Source organism: Littorina saxatilis, linkage group LG17, assembly GCF_037325665.1.
Source record: "Littorina saxatilis isolate snail1 linkage group LG17, US_GU_Lsax_2.0, whole genome shotgun sequence".
NCBI lineage: Eukaryota > Metazoa > Mollusca > Gastropoda > Littorinimorpha > Littorinidae > Littorina > Littorina saxatilis.
In genome coordinates, this window is record NC_090261.1 from 52688227 (window position 1) to 52706702 (window position 18476).

The window sequence follows — 18476 nt, forward strand, 5'->3', positions numbered from 1 at the left end:
GGGGGGGGGGACTGAAGAAAAATAAGAAGAGACAGACAGACTGGGATGTTTCACAAGACCTGTAGTTATTTCTCATATTAACATAATTATTCTCGTGGATGGAATTCAGGTTGTTACTTCATCAGAGAGAAGATGTTTGTCCACTCCTGCCAACCCCCGTCACATCAAAATATACAAACGTTATGTGCAATACTTGATGTTCATTATTAAGCAACAGCACCCTAGGATGTCACCATTGCCCGCGATCACCTTGCACAATTACGTAATGTTTTAATGTTATTGTCAACTCAAGTTTCATTCAAGCTTCCTTTTTGTCATAACAAGTGCCAGGGAGGGAAAGAGAGAGACAGACAGCCAGACAGACAGACATATAAAGACACACACCACACACAAACACAAACACACATGCACATGCATGCACACACACACACACACACACACACACACACACACTCACACAGGATTTAATTGCATGAAAATTCACATGAATAGAGAAGTGTCTACCATAAAAAAAAAACTTTGCATCATCGGTATCGCGAGAAGTCGGAAAAAATCAGCAATGCGTGGCGTCTATCTGATAAAGTTCAGTCGAAATCAATAAGAAGCGCAGAGAGAGAGAGAGAGAGAGAGAGAGAGAGAGAGAGAGAGAGAGAGAGAGAGAGAGAGAAGCGAGAATGAGCACGCCACGTGTTGAAGATCTGTCAGACGTAATCAACGGGGGTTATGTATGAGCGCATACGTAGCAGGTGCGGCCGATAAAGTGTTTACTGCACGTGTTAGAATGATGAACAAAAACCACCCCAAAAAATTGAATATATTATGAATGACATTTTTGTTTTTGTGTTTTAATGTTTTGTAACAGGTGTGTCTGTATGTGTGTACGTGCGTACCGGGACGTGCGTGGATGAAATGTTGTTTTTCTTCAACATCAACTTGGACCACCTTCCAACAACAATTCTAACTGAAAATAGGATGGTTGGATAGCCACAGGTGACGACGCATCGAATGCAAACGGCTTGCTTTTGTCGATGTCTTCATGTTGCACACTGGCGCCATCAGCGGTCGATAGAAAAACGCGGCTTTGGCTCCGTCATATCATCAGACCTGTTCGGTGCTCGCTACACTTCACTGTCAACAACGGTCAAGAGTGCTCTGATGAAAGGTTATAACAAAACTGCAATACAGGGGCTTTCGCGCGCACAAGTATGCAAATAAATACACACACAAACGCATGCACGCGTACGTACCCAATCACGCTCGCACGCTCGCACGTATACATATGCAGATAGACATCCACACACACACACACACACACACACGCCGGCGCGCGCGCACGCACACACATTTTCTCAAACACACACGAACGCGCGCATCGCTCCAGAAACAATCGTCACTTTTCCGAGTCTTCGTTGTGATTTTGATGATACTAAATCGTGTGTATTGCCGACGCAAAGCTCTTACTCAATATTGTCGACATTAAAGAGATTTTTTTCTTCGATATCTAATATTTATGAAAGAAGCACCACAGATCAATGCTATTATCTCTGTTATTTCAGATGGCGCTGCTGATCTTCTTCTTCGTTCGTGGGCTGAAACTCCCACGTACACTCGTGTTTTTTGCACGAGTGGAATTTTACGTGTATGACCGTTTTTTACCCCGCCATTTAGGCAGCCATACGCCGTTTTCGGAGGAAAATGGCGCTGCTAATATTTCATAACAATTAAGACTTGTAAGTTGTATATGCCAGTACGACTTTGAAAAATTGAAAAGATCAAATGAAAAGTGATCACAAATGTCGGTAATTAAGCAGTCATCTTTATGATTATCACTTTTGATGCGGACATGCTGTCGGATTTCAAAAGCGTTGCTTGATAATTACATTACAAATATGTAATTCTATAATAATTCTAAAATAAATATGCACTGCGTTAGCCCCGTTACAAACAGTTTCTGATCCCAGACTGATATATCCTGCAGAAGTTTTACATGTCAAACACACAACTTCACATCTGTTTTACAGACACTATAAGTGCAAAAGTCACAAAGAAATAAAACGAAGGAACGTTTATTGGACGAGATATATACCACCACATTTTAAGAACCTCGCAGAAAATCTGTCCCTTCCTTTCAAAAATCCCAGCAACTCTTGCGTTTCTTCGAGTTTTGTCAACGACAATCGATTTCTCGTTTTTCTCAGGCAATTTGCGATGATAAAAACTCTTAACGCGTGCCATGTCGGCAGCAGTTTCACAGTCAAGCGCCAAGACGTTCAGCCATAAAGAATTCTCGCTGAGACACGATCCGCCGAATTGGCTTCTCGGGGAGAAAGGAAGATACTATAATTATTCGTCCTCACAGCACAATTACGGAAAGAAATGTTTCCAAATTTCAAGAAAGCAAGTTAAATGAGACGGAGAGAACCATTTCTGCAATGTAGGTTAGAATTGTCATTTTGACTCAGAAATTCGATGCACTTAATTCGTAAATCTTATTTCATGCTCATGAGACGTAACCTAACACTTTACTGTCGACCGGAAGCGTTCATTTCGACGATAAGCTTGAATTTTACCAAGAAATCAACAACATCAACAACGAAAACTTTTTCTTCTGCTTGTCGTTCACACATCTATATTGTCAGTCCGAACAGCGAGACGAATGATACCAACAAAAACAGCAGCAACAACAACAACAACAACAACAACAACAACAACAACAACAACAACAACAACAACAACAACAACAACAACAACAACAACAACAACAACAACAACAAACAGAAGACCTACTTTACCGAATTTTCCATACTGTTTTCTCAGCGGCTTGGCCGAAGGGAATTCTCAGTCTACGCATATCTGACGAAGTTCTTTTCGAACGCACGTAATGTGTATACATGTATCCACGCGTATACAAACAACGGACCCTCGTTGTTGTGTTTGAGGTTTACTTGCTTCACAAAACATATTTTTATGAGTAAGCGGTCATCTCCTGCGCAGCAAGAAACAACAACAACAGTCACCAAAGATTTATCTTATCTCATCCCCTCTTTCTGCTCTGCAGTGCGCCACACGCAATTTTATAATTATAAAAAGAAATCCGACACAGATAGACTGCCAACGATCCAATATCAAGTATTATGAATTATTGGAAGGTTGGGGGCGGGGATGTAGCTCAGTCGGTAGCGCGCTGGATTTGTATCCAGTTGGCCGCTGTCAGCGTGAGTTCGTCCCCACGTTCGGCGAGAGATTTATTTCTCAGAGTCAACTTTGTGTGCAGACTCTCCTCGGTGTCCGAACACCCCCGTGTGTACACGCAAGCACAAGACCAAGTGCGCAACGAAAAAGATCATGTAATCCATGTCAGAGTTCGGTGGGTTATAGAAACACGAAAATACCCAGCATGCTTCCTCCGAAAACGGCGTATGGCTGCCTAAATGGCGGGGTAAAAAAACCGGTCATACACGTAAAATTCCACTCGTGCAAAAAACACGAGTGTACGTGGGAGTTTCAGCCCACGAACGAAGAAGAAAAAGAAGAAGAAGATTGGAACGTTGAAGTATAAATTCTACGAAACAATCACTGGTCCAGTGATCTTTGTGAGGGTGATGGGGAAGGGTGAGTTGGTTTTTCGCATATGGACACTTGTGTCAACAAAGAAATTAATGCATCCCAAAATTCCCACTGTACACAAACAGCAAGTTAAATGATCTTTGGTATGTGGAGTGATGATTTTAGTTCATGCCAGGACAGATCAAACTTGGCGAGACTAACTGTTTACACGAAAAGGACTGTGCGTTTAACTTTAGGTACACATTGGCTGCAAAATGACTCTCTAAAGAAAGATTGTAATGGACTGAATAAAAGCTAACTCTCAAAATAAAATCCATTCATCGCCAGAAAACCATTACCGTCACCCTTGACAGTTTCTGTCACATACCTGACACCCAGGGAAATGGAATCATTAAAGCATGACGGCTAAAATATTCTTACGTCAAAACTATAGAGAGAAAGTCGGTCGGTGGAAGTTGGTGTTTGTTTTTGCTTCTGTTTTCATTGGGTTGTGTTGTCGTTTTCGTGTGTGTGAGTGTCTATCTGTCTGTCTATCTGTCTGTCTGTCTGTCTGTCTATCTTTCTGTGTGTCTGCCTGTTTGTCTGTGCGTGGGCAGTGCGCTCCTCCCTAAGGTAACTAGACAAAAGTGATACCTGTCTGTCTAAAAACAAACCTCAATAAGGTCAAGCTGACAAAAATGATTTAAGAATCCATAGATTTCACGCAGAGAATAAAACAACAGTTTATAACTTGTGTATGCCAAAGAGTCAACAATTCATCTTTGTTTCACCACTCGCCTTCACTATACCGATTGCATACAATATCCAATGACAAATAAATGATAGAGAAGTAGAGAGAGTTTAATTAACTCAAACAGGTAACATTTTCTTGCCACATTTTTTTTTCGTCATGCGCAAAATTCCCTTTAAAAACAAAGTGTGCCGCCAAGAAAAGCGAGAAAATGAGATTGAGTGATGAGTTGTAAAAACAAAAAGATGTGTCAACTTCTTCTTCTTCTGCATTCGATGTTGATGGCCGTGCTAAATCCTCAGACCAGTGGCTGCCAGGAAGTCCGCAGTTTATGTGTCAACAAGGTAGAGAGAGTTTGTTTGTTTGTTTGTTTATTTGTTGCTTAACGTCCAGCCGACTACGTAGAGCCATATCAGGACGAGGAAGGGGGGGATGAAGGGGGCCACTTGTCAAGCGATTCCTGTTTACAAATGCACTAACCCATTACTTGTGTCCCAGCAGGCTTTAGTAAAACTAAATTAATACCTACTGGAAGATTACCAGTTTCCAGTATGTTAAAATAGGCTTAACCTATCTACTGCTGGGCTTACATCAGAACACTAACAGATTAAACTATACATGAATCGCGAGACAAGCGGCAAGAGAAGAGATTTTTTGGAAAAAATACAGGTGAATGAGCAAGAAGGCAGAAAAAAGAAAAGAATTCATGAAGAAAAAGAGAGCATGACAGGAAAGAGGAACCAAAAATCTACCTAACAGCAAACTAGAAAGCTCCTGCGGTTCCAAAAACAGGAGGGGCCTTTAATTTCATAACCGCAGTGCACTGCGGGAAGGTAGAGAGAGAAAGACAGACAGACAGTCAAAAGATATTATTAAACTCTCACAGATGTACCCACGAAATAGCAGCAATTTCCACATACCCTTATTTTTTCGCTTTTTGTGGGTGCTTTTCTTTTAAGGCGGGTAATTCACATGCAATTCGTTCGGGTTCTTTTTCAGAGACAAAAGCCGATAACACAGACCTGTTCTGTGAACATCATCACAACGTACGTCGTAAAATGTCAATGGTTACACCTATCTCTGTCCCGCGAGAATTCGCTGGCACGTGCTGTGTATATGTCGGTAAACGACTGCGTAATGCTGTAAGATAAAGGCAGCGCAGATATCATTTTATCTCACGCATCACAAGTATGTTTTCTTCCCACAAGCTGATAATTTTCTTCATTCACAAAGGTAAAGGCGCCCGAATTTCCTACAGATTTTAAGGAAAAAAGTTAATTATGTGACGTGTGCCTCTGTGAGTGCGAATGCGAGTGTGTGTGCGTGTGTGGATGTGTGTGTGTATGTGCGTGCGTGCGTGTGTGTGTGTGTGTGTGTGTGCCGGCGAGCGTACGTGCGTTTATCTTGCATTAGTAGCCCGCATCCATCATCACATCCGCACAATTGTATTACTTTTCGTAATCTTAATCGAAGTCTCATTCAAGAGACACGTATACCACACTCGCAATTAAAAAAAAAGAATATATCACATGAAGCTGGGGTTCAGAAAAGAATAAGACAAGATTTGGAAGGATATAATTTAAAACAAAAATAATATCTCAAGATTTCATACTGGATATCTTAACATATATGCATGCAGCGAACAACAGTACATTTGCAAGTCAGCATGCATGTACGCACCTTTCCGATCCTAAGGAATCACTTAAATCTTCCTACAGTATCAACTGAACATTCTGCATGCAGCACTAAAACTCTTTAATTTCTCGCATTATATTTTGATTTACACAGTATGTCTAATCAACCCATGGTAAATGTTTGAAAATGTCACATCTAGTTCTACACCTATTGCCATTCTGGAAATTACACGGGATTTCTTACTCGCTAATCTAGGCCTCTCTTCAGGGCAAAAAGAGAACAGAAATTGAAAAATGTGAAGACAAATAGGTTTCCGGCTCTTGAGGGAAAGAAAGAAAAACAAAAACATAAAATATAAACAAGAAATTCCTCCGATAGGAAAAACACCCCCGTTGGTCAAAGAGAAATAACCATTCTCACTGCTCAGTATTGAGCAATTTAGAGCTTATCTCTAAGCCCTTTTGAACTGTTCTGGCTTCTCAAAGGAAGGCCAGTACATACAAATACATAAAAGCCGCAAGACCACATCACAAACAGAACTGAACAATCCACAGGTGTTGCCCACATAGAGAGAGAGACACACACACACACACACACACACACACACACAAACACAGAGAAGCCGTATATATAGAGAGATAGATGACAGTGTATTTTTCGCGTGGCTATAAATTGATTCGACCTTTGCACTTTTACAGTGAGGATAATTTACGGGTCCAATTTACGTTCTGGACACTGCGGTGACCTTCTAAAAATAGTAACAGAACGCCGGGAATATCCGAAGATGCCCCCTCATACATAGTGCACCATACGAAGGAAGGGAGGTAAACGCTGAAAACATGGAGAAGATAAGGAAGAGTTATGCCGTAGTTGATCCCCCCCAAAAACCAAAATCCACCAATAACTCCCTAACCGTGTGTTTGACTGGTCCCAATTTTTGTAAGGACCGTCTCAGGAATGTATAGAACCTGTTCACCAAGTTTGGTGACGATCGGTCCGTTCATTCTTGAGATCTACTTGCGAACACAAACAAACACACAAACATACAAACAAACAAACACACAAACAAACAAACACATCGACCGAAACCTATACACACCCCTATACCGGGGGTGTAATAAGGCTATCCGTCTGTCACAAATCAATTTCAGCGCAACCCACACCTTTTGTGTTCAGTACTACTGACAGTGAAGTATGGAAATGCGTGAGCCTCAATGGAGATAAATAAATGCGCGACTGTGTAACCAAGCGCATTACTATGACAGGTAAATGACACGGTTGGGGCCGCGAGTATTTAAGTGTGTCATATTGAAGGGGGGTCACATTCCACCGTAAACCCAGTTCCCGTGTATCACTACTCTCTGCGATTGCCACATGACCCAATTCTCGCCCAGTGGTAATCTCTCCAAAGAAGTAACAAGAGGGAATTTACGCACACACATACCAACACATTCTGAGCGGAAAAGGTATATATATATATGACAACAAGAGAAACCGAGAAAAAGGGAGTGGAGAAATAAGTGTGTGTGTTGGGGGGGGGGGGGGGGGGCGAAGAGACTGAACTGAGAAATGGAAGGAAATAATGAAGAAAACACACACACACACACACTCTCTCTCTCTCTCTCTCTCTCTCCCTCTCTCCTCTCTCTCTCAGTCTGGAAATGTAAGCATTTGAATGTAAGTCTTAGGTACCATTGTACCCAGGAAGAGAGACGAGAGATAGGAGTAGGTTGCAATAGCTTGTGTGGTCTTTGAGTTTTGTCAGTTTTTGGAAAGACATTTTTAAAGAAAAAGAAGACAAGTACAGTAATGTAATATTTATTGTGAAAACCAACGATCGTACAAAGAACACGTGAGGCAACATTATGTCTATGATGGTGTGAAGAAAATTAGTTATGATTTATACTATTATTATTTAGACTTGAGACTGAACAGCAAAAGGCGAAGTGTATGTTTTGTGGTGTGAATTGAAACAAACAAAGAATGTCAAGTGGCAGCCCAAATTTTCGACCTGTTGCCAGGCCTTCCTCCGGGGAGTGTAATTCTGCGAGACGCCAATTCATGCATCAATTACTAAGCAACACAATACCATGGTTATTTCAGTTACGAATCACAAAGCAAATATTTCAAAGATAAAATTTACATTCAAGCTTAGATCTACTTTCGTTTTGGTTTATATATATATATATATATATATATATTTACACGCACGTATGTAAGAGAGACAGACAGACAAAGAAAGAAATTGACAGAAAGACAATGTACGCACAATATACGCACAGACGCTTTGAGCGCAAGCACATAATGTACGACGCAGCAAGAGAGAGTAAATGCGAGTAAATATGAGGAGAGAGAGAAAGAGAGAGAGAGAGAGGGGGGGGGAGAGAGGAGAGAGAACGTGCGAAAGAGAGGGGGGGGAGATTAATCACAGACAAATACTGAAAGGAGTACACAGGTACACATCACATGTGTTGGTAGTGCGTACGCGTGTGAGAGAGAAAAAGGATGAAGAAGGAGAAGAAAAAACACAGAACATATCCCGCACATTCACACAGACTACACACATAATTATATCTGACGGCGCGGCTACTTGGAGATTGTAAGAGCAGGAGAGAGGGAACACGCACCCACGTCGTATAAATGCACACGCAGATGTCTATGGGTTGTGACGAGAGAAACAGAGAGAGAGAGAGAGAGAGAGAGAGAGAGAGAGAGAGAGAGAGAGAGAGAGAGAGAGAGAGAGAGAGAGAGAGAGAGAGAGAGAGAGAAACATTGAACTTTATTACAGGAAAGATAGCATTGTCCTGATCAAAGCAAAATGGTTATAATCGAAATGGGAATACATAGGAACAAACTTTTTATGATGAAACGCAGACACACGCAATAATAGTAATATAAGAAAAAGATCATTCTTTACAGACGTGTGATATACAGATATCACAATACGGGCAATACAACCATACATTATCAGAACACACACACACACATATATACACGCACACGCACACACAAGATCAACTAACTTATAAGGCAGAGAGAGAGACACACACACACACACACACACACACACACACACACACAAACAAACACACAAACAAACACACACGCACACACTATTTCGTGTCTCTGTCTTCGGCTCTGTCGGTCTCACAGGCACATTAACACCAGTTGGCTTGTGTGGGGAATGGGGGTACAAGTCTCTTACTCTTTATTGGTAAGACCCCCCCCCCCCCCTCCTTTTAACAAACTGGCGTCATGTGCGGGAGACCAACAGAGACGTAGACAGAGTCATAAAGCAGAAGAACAAAAGAAGAAGAATGAGACTCAATTGAAAAAAATGAGGATGTTATGTTGATGATGATGATGAAGATGATGATGATGAGGAGGAGGAGGAGGAGGAGGAGGAGGAGGAGGAGGAGGAGGAGGAGGAGGAGGAGGAGAACTCGGAGAAAGAGAAACAAGAACGTATGAACACACCGATGCCAAGCACGACACATGCGCGGGGAATGGGAGTGGGGAAGGGGGCAAGAAGTCGAGGATGAAGTGCTCCATCAAAATCAATTAGAAACCTGTTTTCAACAAGCTGAAATGGGTGTAATGTTGTTCTTTCTTTATTTGGTGTTTAACGTCGTTTTCAACCACGAAGGTTATATCGCGACAGGGAAAGGGGGGAGATGGGATAGAGCCACTTGTCAATTGTTTCTTGTTCACAAAAGCACTAATCAAAAATTTGCTCCTGGGGCTTGCAACGTAGTACAATGTATTACCTTACTGGGAGAATGCAAGTTTCCAGTACAAAGGACTTAAAATTTCTTACATACATCGACAGGGGGCCGACTAATGGTTTAAATGTGAAATGTGTGTATAATAATGGGTGTGGGTCTGAAATGAAGTTAGGTAGTAGGTACTGAAATTGTCAAATCCAGATGCACGGAGCCCCTGGGGCTTTTAGTCATACCTCAGGCAGCTACCCGTTAGAAGAACTACCAAGTTTCATTGACTTGCACCCAAAGAGCCAAGAACTGCGATTTTTTTACGAATTAATTTCATACTCGGACCCGGCTGGTCTTGACCTATTTTTGGATCTAAATGTAGATTAGGTAGATCACCACATCATGCACAAAAAGACACGTCACTAGCAAACTATGTCAGACGTCATCATGAGTTTGTGTAAAACAAAATGGAGGCCGGAATCACTCAGTTGAATCGAACTCCGACCAAACACCACGTAATAACTAGGTTAATGTATGCACTCGCGTGAACAAGAAACTGTCGAGCTTCAGTCACAGATGTCGTTGGGTAGTTTTGGGTGTGTTTTACTACCATAGGAGGATTTTTGAACTGTAAATGCACTCAGCTGCAACAAAAATGCAAAACGAAGGCTGTGAGCTGCACTGTGCCTTTAACATTTGTTTTGAATAATTATTGATATTTTGACAATGTGGGTAGCATGGAAATGTAACCATTTGAATGTAAGTCTTAGGTACCATTGTACCCAGGAAGAGAGACGAGAGATAGGAGTTGGTTGCAATAGCTTGTGTGGTCTTTGAGTTTTGTCAGTTTTTGGAAAGACATTTTTAAAGAAAAAGAAGACAAGTACAGTAATGTAATATTTATTGTGAAAACCAACGATCGTACAAAGAACATGTGAGGCAACATTATGTCTATGATGGTGTGAAGAAAATTAGTTATGATTTATACTATTATTATTTAGACTTGAGACTGAACAGCAAAAGGCGAAGTGTATGTTTTGTGGTGTGAATTGAAACAAAATGAAAAGTGTAAATATCTGGGAAATTGTGGTTAAAAGACTTCGTTATTTCTTGATTGTTATTGAAAAGTAGGATATGCGCCGAAATGGCTGCGATCTGCTGGCCGATGTGAATGCGTGATGTATTGTGTAAAAAAATTCCATCTCACACGGCAGAAATAAATCCCTGCGCCTTGAATACGTGTGCGATATAAATTGCATAAAATTAAAATAAAAAAATAAAAAAATAAATCCCTGCGCTTAGAACTGTACCCACGGAATACGCGCGATATAAGCTTCATATTGATTGATTGATATTGAAGTGAATAGCAAAACGCTGTATTTGAAAACAGCATGGGATTTATATAATTTTTTTTTATTTTTTTTTTATCAGGTAATGCCCTAGTTTTTACAAATTGTAGCAAAGTCGATTAACTTTACAATGTACGATGTTTGCTTGCAAATTACAACACAAACGCGAAAAACGTAACTATTTGTAGAGTTCTAAGGCATTGCAGACAAAGCAACTGCAAGAAAGTCAGGTTTTAGCAGTGTGAAAATCCGCTGAAAACGGTCTTATATCCCTTCCGGTATGGCCGGCTCTTATGACACTGACCGTGAGCTGACCGTAAGGCACTGAAAAGGTTTTCACGGAAAAATTCTCTCGAAGAACCAAATGGGTTCGGTGCATTTGTCAGTCTGTCACATGTTAAAAGGGCCCCATACGGGTTGAAAGAGATAAGGTACTGTCGTGTTTTTTTCCCAAACCTAGTGCACTACCGTTCTCACGAGATAAGTTACTTCTGTTTTGTTCCGGGTTTTTATTCTCTCCAATTGACACCATGTATGAGAGATGAAACAGATAAGCCTGTTGTGAAAATTTGGAGGAAAAAACGAAACAAAACAAAAGTAACTGTTCTCTTGACAACGGCAAACAACGACATATGTTCACCGCCCACAGCTAATTCAAGAAATCACCCCCCACCCCCTCCTGCTAGGTACACGTGCACTCAAGTTAACCTCTGCTTTGAGCTGTGTGCCAAGAGTCAGATGAGAGAGAGAGAAAGCGAGAGCGAGAGCGAAAGAGAGAGAGAGACACACACACACACAGATAGACAGAGACAGACATAGAAAGACAGAAGCGGAGAGACTCAGAGGGAGACACAGACAAAGACATGTATACATACAGACAGAGAGAGAGAGAGAGAGAGAGAGAGAGAGAGAGAGAGAGAGAGAGAGAGAGAGAGAGAGAGAGAGAGAGAGAGAGAGAGAGAGAGAGAGAGAGAGAGAGAGAAATGTAACTGATCTCGTGAGAACCGGGTTGAGGCCTTGCATGGTTTTGACGGCAACAATAATTATTGTAGTTGTCTAAGACTTTATTTCTGATATGTTGGGAAGACATATTTATCAACTGATCAACAAAATAAAACATAATACAAAACGACACAACATTGTTAAAATCATTATTGGCCAACGTTGAACGTTTACGAAGGCCTCAATCTTACCGCGCCGTTGACCAGATTAATAGGTGCTTGATTTTGGTATTTTGATTTACATAACATTAAACCTTTCTTGGGGTTCATGGTCATGGCAACAGCCATAATAATATTATATCATGTATAATATTACAGTTCAGCATATGTGAATTACATGTCATCATACCAAACTGTCATACATTTGTATTCCTACATTATTCTGATTGATCACAACCAAACCTACTATCATTGGACACATCCAAATGCAAGCGCCTGTTCTTGACAATTTCCCACTGATCTAAAAATAAAATCAGTGCAATTTCCTGGGTCGGGCTTTGCCACAGACACTCACGGTTTGGCCTGTAGGTAAAATGTACAATGTATTTTCTGATTTGTGCACAAAAGCTCTTTTTATTTTTTATTTTTTTTTACATAACAATGTTTAATGTCACTGTATGTTTGAAAGACCATGGTCACATTTGTAAAACAAATGTTACATTAGAAAATAAATAACATTTTAGTTCATGATTTTTTCTACACCAGTGCTGAAAATAAGAAATAAAAAGGTCGGTATATAAGTCACTCAAATACAGCAAAGTATGAATGGATTGAGTTTGTTGCGGTTGACCCTGCACAGTTTTTTGTTGAACAATTTTGCCGTCACCCCTCCCATAGGGTGACGTAAGTCGCAACTTCCTGCGTTACACAAACTCAGTGAAGACCAATTTTGCCTTCACCCTTCCCATAGGGTGACGGATTTCACAACTTTCTACTGATGAACAATGCTGCCTTCACCCCTCCCATAGGGTGACGGATGTCACAACTTCCTGTGTACACAAACTGATGACGTATTTCACAACAAGATGGCGCTGCCCATGGTCAACCTCGAAACTATCTGTATAGAATGGGGGCCTCCTGGCCCCCATAACAAGGCTTTGACGTGTGATACGAAGATCCTTTCCCTTGGTCACATACAAAAAATCAAAAGCGTGACTGCTTTCTGTGCTTTGAGAGTGAGAATTTTGTGTGCGATCAATTTCGAAGCTGACAATTGTGTCAATATCCGCAAAATATTCCCACTTCACACAGCCAATCTGTTGATTATCAAACAAGACAGCATGTGCACACACAAAAATACCGTCTGACGCAGGGTAAAGAACACAAAAACAAAACCCAGAACATTTTCAAAATACTCCCAGTCATTTCTCTTCAATGTACTACCTTTTTTCAACAATGGGAAGATGACACCTTAGTATTCAGTATGCACACCTAGAAAATAATACAAACTCTAACAAAAAGAAAGAGTCCGTCGGGAGTGCGATCAAATAATATATGTTATGTTTTAGACAAAGAGAGAATATCGGTCCACACGGGATTCCTTTGTCTGCACAACGGAAGGAAAATCCAGAAACTTTGATTTCGGTTATCAGCGCGAGCGCACGCGTTTATTTATTTTTTTGTGGTTCTTTGACTCTCTCTCTCTCTCTCTCTCTCTCTCTCTCCCTCCCTCCCTCCCTCCCTCCCTCCCTCCCTCCCTCCCTCCCTCCCTCTCCTCTCTCTCTCTCTCTCTCTCTCTCTCTCTCTCTCTCTCTCTCTCTCTCTCTCTCTCTCTCTCTCTCTCTCTCACTCTCTCTCACTCACATACATACTTGCATCTGGTTTTATATAAAATTTAGTACAGAACAAAGTGTAGGCTAGACACGTCTGTGGACCTTTCAAAAAATCTTTCACGTCACCTGTCTGCTATGTATATTGTCTAGTTTTGACACCACGCACACAAAGTTTAAAATAACCGATGTATTGGACACAAAGCAAAAGCACACAGCGTGTGTCTGAAAGTAAAACAAAAGGGAGAGGCAGGATGCAGCTGCGAGTGATGGTAAAGTTAAAATAAAACTGTAGCACGAGCTTACAGCCATACAAGCAGACCGTGTGCAATGGTGGATACACAGCTGGGTCAAGTGTTTGTTGACATATCCAGTACTGTTCGACTCGACATCAACTTTGGCTAGCCACAGGATCATACATTTTAGTTATCAACACGTTTTGCGTCTTTCATTTAGATAACGGAGATGTTGTAGGAAAATAATGTTCATGTATAATGAATAGTAAATAAAATAACCGTGACATCAACTAATATTTACTTGGAAGACAAAAGAGTCTGACAAGGTTTCAGTTCAGCAAAATATCCTTCATTGTTGCACTGGTCAGAACTCAATTCAGCATATATATATATACAACAGTCACTTTTTTTCAGCAGGCAAAGATTGTCTACATAGTCTGAATGTTCCATGATCTGAAAGTGATCGAGGAGACCATCTATTTTTCAAACAAGAAAACAATTCCTACAGAAGAAGGATTTCATGAAGTGATTGTTGTTGATAACGATAGTCATTTGAATTGTGTATTGTGTACGTGATTGTGTTGCATTTATTTAAAGTTTATTTGTTTTTAAATGTGTATTGTTGCTGTTATTAAGATTATTATATTTAAGATTGTAAGGCGCTTAAAACTATTTTAGGATTTGCGCCCTATAATACCCATATCTTTATTATTTATTATAAGTGACTGACGGTCACTTATTTTGTCACTATAGACCAGAGTTTGATGGCATGGAAAGATGCCCTTGATTTCATTATCTATACGTTGAACTTCTGCAGCGGCTATACAGAGTTTAAAAAAATGTATGCGACTCAGTGATTTTTCTCGTAGGCAAATAGCCTTCTGATTTCCATCTGAACACTCTGGTAGTTAACTTAAAGAGAAATAGACCCACAACTGAATGAATCCAGTGCCGGGACAACTCTAGTCCCGGTCTTTTGATAATCAAAATAGCGACTTGAAATTCAAAGAAAACTTTCTGTTACAAGTGTTAGTAGGCACAAATTTAGTTACTATTCACAAGTAGGCCTATTCCATCTCAGTTAAGTCAAACAAACAAAAATCACGCAGTCGCCAGAAATTGAGATTCAGTATAACTTTAACAGGACCTCCCGACTAACTAGTATTGGCTGATCAGCAGTGGCCAGATTTAGTCCCTGCTTCTTAAAATGATTAATCTGCTGACTGAACAGAAAAACCACATTCCGAGTGAAACTATGATTTGTCCTGTGATCAGTGATGTCGTGGAAACTGAACTACTGAGATGATTTTTGACTAGAAGTAGCAACAGTTACTGAACGCAGGCTGAACTGAAGTCAGTTCATTTTTTCAGTGGTGACAGCGCGTACTTGAACCGACAAACGGCGGGCGAGTCGGTCAGTTGTTGGCTGAATCAGTCTGTTCACAGACGCGCGCTGCCCGTTTGGGCATTATCAGTTCGAAGATCAACGTAATTTGGAAGTTTATTTGTCAGTCATAATACGCAGACTGGATGCACTAGGGGGAGAGCTGTCGTCGTTGACTGTGGCGAGTCTCCCTTTACACCGCAACCTGCTAGTGAGCCATGCAGCTCGCCGCCACCCAGTGGTGGTGAACCTGCCTGTGCGAAAACTTTCCCAAAACTTCCCAAACTCGCATTTTCCGCACATCCGTGAGATCAAATCAACAGAAAAAAACATGGGACTTACCCTTAAAAAAATGGACAGCGGACATGAAAGGGGAGAGAGCGGTCACGAGGTAAAATGAGCTCTCCTCATTCAGTCAGTTCGGAGAGAGTGTAGTGAGTGGGAGGATCGGAGATAGGCGACCACAGATCGATCGCTCGCAGCGGAGGGTGAAATTCCCTCACATCTCAGCCACATACCCCCTTGGCAAAAACCATGCACACGCCGCATACAATACAGATCGTACACTCTGCAGGGAACTGACCATTACACAGAACGTTTAACTGCCCGTACAACATACCTTTGAGTCTTGATCGCTGTCAGATTTCGCAGAAGGACAGTTTTCTGGAGCGGCTTTTCGGGTCGCACTCGCTTCTCTCGACGCCATCTTTTTTGCCATGAGCTTGTTTCGCTCGCGCTCTACCAGAGGGCGCTGAACTGACCGCGAGAATGGCTCGAGCTGTAGCAGACGACGCGTTCAGCGGTACGCGGGGGATCACGCGGAACGCACACGTCTACGGCAGTTTCTCACCATTGATTTAGTTCGCTTTTATAAAAACTAATTATGCCAGTGACGACAAGACACATTAAATTGTATGATTCTGTTTTGTTTTCCACCAAGATTGGGCCCATAAAAGAAAAATTAGGTCGTTCACTATGATACCGTCGGCCGCGGACAACAGTCGGCCGACTCAGCGTCACTGAGAGTCAATCAGTCATCAGTCAGTCATACCGCCGCTGAGTGATCCGGGGACTGACCGTGACCGGCGGGCGCGACTGAGGCTCGTTTATCATCGGTCGCGGTGGTAACTTGACGATAACTGACCGGCTTAACTTTATACGGTTTTCCGATCTCTGAGATAATCAGTTGACTGAAGTAGGGGAAGGGCTCCTAATATTGATGCCGGACCGGCTCCTAATACTGATGGACCACCTCCTGTTCTGACAAACCAACGGCGCTAGAGCGCTCAAAAAAGTTTTATTCGCTGTATTCACCCTCTCTGGATAACTTGCACATGTCGAAACAGTTGCAGAAACAGTCTCAAAACCGTTAGGCTTTTTCTCTTTTTCAGTTTCACTTTTGGCAGCGTTCACACTAAATTTGCCGCCTAAAACGGACTCGTTTCTGTCCACAGCCAAAGCTTTTATCACACAAAAATTCCTATAAGACAGCTAAGACCGCATTTGTTACATTTTAGCAGTGTTACCTCACTTTACGGACAAAGCCTGGGGCAAAACCAGCTCATTTAGCAGTCTTTATTGTGTAACTGATGCTGAATCACGTTATCAAATCATGTATTGGCCTGTATCTCTTACATTCATCAGTCTCTGCATTGTGTTCAAAGCGGACACCTCTTTTACTGTTATTGCCAGGGTAAGCTGATATGTCATCACGGATTTATACACTCGGGCGGCATCATGCATGATATCATGATATGTTATCAGCACCTTTACAACTGGACACTGACTTACCACAATACAATGGTCAGACTGCTTTGTGTATATACAGAGTGAACATTATCTTAACTTATCAAATTTCCGGGCTTTTATAGGTATAGTAATGGCAATATGACATCAATTCCGAATATGCTTACACACCTTTTCTACTGATACCGTGCCGAACCATTCAAATGCATCGTCCACCATAAAACATCACACTTAGCTCAACATGCTGCACTATTAGCCCATTAAACCCTTTGCTTTTACAACCAAACGCTTCAACCATCACGTTATGCACGGCAGTAAATACCTGAGCAACAACACTAGGCCTAAATGTATTCTGTGTTTATGGTTAACACTTATTCTTCTGCTGATCCTCTCGTAGAAGGCTATTCTCAGCACGGTCTTTACTGGGGAAAACTGACTAAATCAAGAAAAGAAAGAAGAAGAAAAAGAACGTGAAGACCCTACAACTATATATATAGGCCTATAAACAACAAACAAATAAACCAAAAACTCAACGAAGGGAAAGCACCCACAAAACTGAGTCTACTGACCACCACCCAAATCATGAATCCGAGTCTGCGCATAGGCGTTCCAGCAAACACACTTTTTTCTTTTCACCTTTCATGTACACACACACACAACACACACACACACACACACACACACACACACACAGTGACACACACACACACAGTGACACACACACACGCACACAGTGACACACACACACACACACACACGGTGACACACACACACACACAGTGACACACACACACACACACACACACACACACACACACACACTTCAACAGCAACACGGTCATGCTCTGGGGAAAAGGTAATTTTACGGTATTTTGCTTTCATCATCATCATCATCATTATCACCATCCGTCATCTCCGTCATCTCCGTCATCATCTCCGATTCACGAGCATGCAGAGAAGTCACTCAGCTATCATTTACTACACTATACAAAGGCCCTCGTATACGGTGTTCCGCAACAGAAAGGGCACTGTGGTGTTTTGCAAACAAACAGTCTGCTGTTGTTATCGTGTGACATTCTTATTCGTTCCCGCCGCGTGTGTTTACATATCATCAGGATTACTAAGGCTCTGACCGAGTTGTCTGCCTTTTCGAGGGATCTGTTGGTTGTGAGTGTGACTGACTGAGACGGAGCAAGTCGTTGACTGTTAAAGAATCTATGTGTGTACAACGGAAATTTTGTGTGCAAGAAATGTTGTCTGTCGGTCTGGTCTGGTCTGGTCTGGTCTGGTCTGGTCTGGTCTTGTCTCTCTCTCTCTCTCTCTCTCTCTCTCTCTCTCTCAGTTAC

General features: G+C 41.6%; 1 protein-coding gene across 2 annotated transcripts in view; it reads right to left on the minus strand.

Annotated features, from left to right (window-relative positions):
- Positions 1–18476, minus strand: part of LOC138953907 (uncharacterized) — an 85202-nt gene that overhangs the window by 42682 nt on the left and 24044 nt on the right. The window contains exon 1 of one of the 2 annotated variants that reach the window (XM_070325887.1): positions 16004–16107. The exons of the other annotated variant lie outside the window; for it this stretch is intronic. Coding sequence (XP_070181988.1) covers positions 16004–16102 — 99 coding nt within the window. The 5' untranslated portion in view covers positions 16103–16107. Of the gene's footprint in view, positions 1–16003; positions 16108–18476 lie in introns of those variants that run through there. 2 annotated transcript variants of the gene reach the window in all.